The sequence below is a fragment of the Scyliorhinus torazame genome, chromosome 7 (assembly GCF_047496885.1).
Source record: "Scyliorhinus torazame isolate Kashiwa2021f chromosome 7, sScyTor2.1, whole genome shotgun sequence".
In the NCBI taxonomy this organism is placed as follows: domain Eukaryota; kingdom Metazoa; phylum Chordata; class Chondrichthyes; order Carcharhiniformes; family Scyliorhinidae; genus Scyliorhinus; species Scyliorhinus torazame.
The window spans coordinates 305,524,717-305,529,725 of NC_092713.1; the positions used below are offsets into that span (position 1 = coordinate 305,524,717).

Genomic DNA, 5,009 nt, shown 5'->3' on the forward strand with positions numbered 1-5,009 from the left:
CATGACCCCAAACATCAAACCCCACCCCGAGACTCCAAACCCCACACTCCTCCCCATGACTCAACCCTTCCCCTATGCCCTCAAACCCCACCTAGACCCAAACCCCACCCCTAGACTCCAAACCCCACACTCCTCCCATGACTCAACCCTTCCCCTATGCCCTCAAACCCCGCCTAGAACCCAAAACCCACCCCTAGACCCCAAAACCCTCCCAAATGACCCCACCCCCTAAACTCCTTCCCATGACCCCAACCCCACCCCGATGCCCCAAACCGTTCCCCTATGCCCTAGACCCCAAATCCCTCCCCTGTCCCTCTCACCTGTCCCTCTCACCTCTGCCTCCCCCCGTCCCTCTCACCTCTGCCTCCCCGTCCCTCTCACCACTGCCCCCCCCCGACCCTCTCACCTCTGCCTCCCCTCGACCCTCTCACCTCTGCCACCCCCCGACCCTCTCACCTCTGCCACCCCCCGACCCCCTCACCTCTGCCACCCCCCGACCCCCTCACCTCTGCCACCCCCCGACCCCCTCACCTCTGCCACCCCCCGACCCCCTCACCTCTGCCACCCCCCGACCCCCTCACCTCTGCCACCCCCCGACCCCCTCACCTCTGCCACCCCCCGACCCCCTCACCTCTGCCACCCCCCGACCCCCTCACCTCTGCCACCCCCCGACCCCCTCACCTCTGCCACCCCCCGACCCCCTCACCTCTGCCACCCCCCGACCCCCTCACCTCTGCCTCCCCCCGACCCCCTCACCTCTGCCTCCCCCCGACCCCCTCACCTCTGCCACCCCCCGACCCCCTCACCTCTGCCTCCCCCCGACCCCCTCACCTCTGCCACCCCCCGACCTCTGCCACCCCCCGACCCCCTCACCTCTGCCTCCCCCCGTCCCTCTCACCTCTGCCTCCCCGTCCCTCTCACCACTGCCCCCCCCCCGACCCTCTCACCTCTGCCTCCCCTCGACCCTCTCACCTCTGCCACCCCCCGACCTCTGCCACCCCCCGACCCCCTCACCTCTGCCTCCCCCCGTCCCTCTCACCTCTGCCTCCCCGTCCCTCTCACCACTGCCCCCCCGACCCTCTCACCTCTGCCTCCCCTCGACCCTCTCACCTCTGCCACCCCCCGACCCTCTCACCTCTGCCACCCCCCGACCCTCTCACCTCTGCCACCCCCCCGACCCTCTCACCTCTGCCACCCCCCGACCCCCTCACCTCTGCCACCCCCCGACCCCCTCACCTCTGCCACCCCCCGACCCCCTCACCTCTGCCACCCCCCGACCCCCTCACCTCTGCCACCCCCCGACCCCCTCACCTCTGCCACCCCCCGACCCCCTCACCTCTGCCACCCCCCGACCCCCTCACCTCTGCCACCCCCGACCCCCTCACCTCTGCCACCCCCCGACCCCCTCACCTCTGCCACCCCCCGACCCCCTCACCTCTGCCTCCCCCCGACCCCCTCACCTCTGCCACCCCCCGACCCCCTCACCTCTGCCTCCCCCCGACCCCCTCACCTCTGCCTCCCCCCGACCCCCTCACCTCTGCCTCCCCCCGACCCCCTCACCTCTGCCTCCCCCCGACCCCCTCACCTCTGCCACCCCCCGACCCCCTCACCTCTGCCACCCCCCGACCCCCTCACCTCTGCCACCCCCCGACCCCCTCACCTCTGCCACCCCCCGACCCCCTCACCTCTGCCACCCCCCGACCCCCTCACCTCTGCCACCCCCGACCCCCTCACCTCTGCCTCCCCCCGACCCCCTCACCTCTGCCTCCCCCCGACCCCCTCACCTCTGCCTCCCCCCGACCCCCTCACCTCTGCCTCCCCCCGACCCCCTCACCTCTGCCTCCCCCCGACCCCCTCACCTCTGCCTCCCCCCGACCCCCTCACCTCTGCCTCCCCCCGACCCCCTCACCTCTGCCTCCCCCCGACCCCCTCACCTCTGCCTCCCCCCGACCCCCTCACCTCTGCCTCCCCCCGACCCCCTCACCTCTGCCTCCCCCCGACCCCCTCACCTCTGCCTCCCCCCGACCCCCTCACCTCTGCCTCCCCCCGACCCCCTCACCTCTGCCTCCCCCCGACCCCCTCACCTCTGCCTCCCCCCGACCCCCTCACCTCTGCCTCCCCCCGACCCCCTCACCTCTGCCTCCCCCCGACCCCCTCACCTCTGCCTCCCCCCGACCCCCTCACCTCTGCCTCCCCCCGACCCCCTCACCTCTGCCTCCCCCCGACCCCCTCACCTCTGCCACCCCCCGACCCCCTCACCTCTGCCACCCCCCGACCCCCTCACCTCTGCCACCCACCGACCCCCTCACCTCTGCCACCCCCCGACCCCCTCACCTCTGCCACCCCCCGACCCCCTCACCTCTGCCACCCCCCGACCCCCTCACCTCTGCCACCCCCCGACCCCCTCACCTCTGCCTCCCCCCGACCCCCTCACCTCTGCCTCCCCCCGACCCCCTCACCTCTGCCACCCCCCGACCCCCTCACCTCTGCCTCCCCCGACCCCCTCACCTCTGCCACCCCCCGACCTCTGCCACCCCCCGACCCCCTCACCTCTGCCTCCCCCCGTCCCTCTCACCTCTGCCTCCCCGTCCATCTCACCACTGCCCCCCCCCGACCCTCTCACCTCTGCCTCCCCTCGACCCTCTCACCTCTGCCACCCCCCGACCTCTGCCACCCCCCGACCCCCTCACCTCTGCCTCCCCCCGTCCCTCTCACCTCTGCCTCCCCGTCCCTCTCACCACTGCCCCCCCGACCCTCTCACCTCTGCCTCCCCTCGACCCTCTCACCTCTGCCACCCCCCGACCCTCTCACCTCTGCCACCCCCCGACCCTCTCACCTCTGCCACCCCCCGACCCCCTCACCTCTGCCACCCCCCGACCCCCTCACCTCTGCCACCCCCCGACCCCCTCACCTCTGCCACCCCCCGACCCCCTCACCTCTGCCACCCCCCGACCCCCTCACCTCTGCCACCCCCCGACCCCCTCACCTCTGCCACCCCCCGACCCCCTCACCTCTGCCACCCCCCGACCCCCTCACCTCTGCCTCCCCCCGACCCCCTCACCTCTGCCACCCCCCGACCCCCTCACCTCTGCCTCCCCCCGACCCCCTCACCTCTGCCTCCCCCCGACCCCCTCACCTCTGCCTCCCCCCGACCCCCTCACCTCTGCCTCCCCCCCGACCCCCTCACCTCTGCCTCCCCCCGACCCCCCACCTCTGCCACCCCCCGACCCCCTCACCTCTGCCACCCCCCGACCCCCTCACCTCTGCCACCCCCCGACCCCCTCACCTCTGCCACCCCCCGACCCCCTCACCTCTGCCACCCCCCGACCCCCTCACCTCTGCCACCCCCGACCCCCTCACCTCTGCCTCCCCCCGACCCCCTCACCTCTGCCTCCCCCCGACCCCCTCACCTCTGCCTCCCCCCGACCCCCTCACCTCTGCCTCCCCCCGACCCCCTCACCTCTGCCTCCCCCCGACCCCCTCACCTCTGCCTCCCCCCGACCCCCTCACCTCTGCCTCCCCCCGACCCCCTCACCTCTGCCTCCCCCCGACCCCCTCACCTCTGCCTCCCCCCGACCCCCTCACCTCTGCCTCCCCCCGACCCCCTCACCTCTGCCTCCCCCCGACCCCCTCACCTCTGCCTCCCCCCGACCCCCTCACCTCTGCCTCCCCCCGACCCCCTCACCTCTGCCTCCCCCCGACCCCCTCACCTCTGCCTCCCCCCGACCCCCTCACCTCTGCCTCCCCCCGACCCCCTCACCTCTGCCTCCCCCGACCCCCTCACCTCTGCCTCCCCCCGACCCCCTCACCTCTGCCTCCCCCCGACCCCCTCACCTCTGCCTCCCCCCGACCCCCTCACCTCTGCCTCCCCCCGACCCCCTCACCTCTGCCTCCCCCCGACCCCCTCACCTCTGCCTCCCCCCGACCCCCTCACCTCTGCCTCCCCCCGACCCCCTCACCTCTGCCTCCCCCCGACCCCCTCACCTCTGCCTCCCCCCGACCCCCTCACCTCTGCCTCCCCCCGACCCCCTCACCTCTGCCTCCCCCCGACCCCCTCACCTCTGCCTCCCCCCGACCCCCTCACCTCTGCCTCCCCCCGACCCCCTCACCTCTGCCTCCCCCCGACCCCCTCACCTCTGCCTCCCCCCGACCCCCTCACCTCTGCCTCCCCCCGACCCCCTCACCTCTGCCTCCCCCCGACCCCCTCACCTCTGCCTCCCCCCGACCCCCTCACCTCTGCCTCCCCCCGACCCCCTCACCTCTGCCTCCCCCCGACCCCCTCACCTCTGCCTCCCCCCGACCCCCTCACCTCTGCCTCCCCCCGACCCCCTCACCTCTGCCTCCCCCCGACCCCCTCACCTCTGCCTCCCCCCGACCCCCTCACCTCTGCCTCCCCCCGACCCCCTCACCTCTGCCTCCCCCCGACCCCCTCACCTCTGCCTCCCCCCGACCCCCTCACCTCTGCCTCCCCCCGACCCCCTCACCTCTGCCTCCCCCCGACCCCCTCACCTCTGCCTCCCCCCGACCCCCTCACCTCTGCCTCCCCCCGACCCCCTCACCTCTGCCTCCCCCCGACCCCCTCACCTCTGCCTCCCCCTGACCCCCTCACCTCTGCCTCCCCCTGACTGCCTCCCTCTGACCCCCTCACCTCTGCCTCCCCCTGACCCTCTCACCTCTGCCCGCCGCTGCCTTCAGCCTCCACATGATGCAGCCGCCGTTCGGGCCTGGGTCACGCGGCCTCTCCGCCAATCGGGAGCCGGGACCAGCCGCAAGACCCCCTGAGCGTATTACGTCACGACGCAGGCTGACCCAGACGTCATTTCCGGAGCCTCTCTCGCTGTCTCGGGGACCGCGTTCAGGAGGGCGTCACCGCGCCGACGCTCCGCCTACCGGTTTCCGGTCCCATCCCTGTCAGCTCAGAGCCAGAGCTGGTCTCCATGGAAACCCCCAGGGACTGGCTGATTGACTCCATTACAGGTTAAACCTACAAAATAACAACTGGAACAACT

The 5,009-nt window shown here is 73.3% G+C and overlaps 1 protein-coding gene across 1 annotated transcript in view; it reads right to left on the reverse strand.

Moving 5' to 3' along the window:
* The window catches only part of LOC140427150 (DAP3-binding cell death enhancer 1-like), a 48,868-nt gene extending 44,095 nt beyond the window's left edge, over positions 1 to 4,773 (reverse strand). Inside the window, exon 1 of the mRNA XM_072512699.1 lies at positions 4,674 to 4,773. Within this exon, the coding sequence (XP_072368800.1) occupies positions 4,674 to 4,704 (31 nt within the window). The 5' untranslated portion in view covers positions 4,705 to 4,773. The remainder of the gene's footprint in view (positions 1 to 4,673) is intronic.
* Between the last annotated feature and the right edge of the window lie 236 nt (positions 4,774 to 5,009).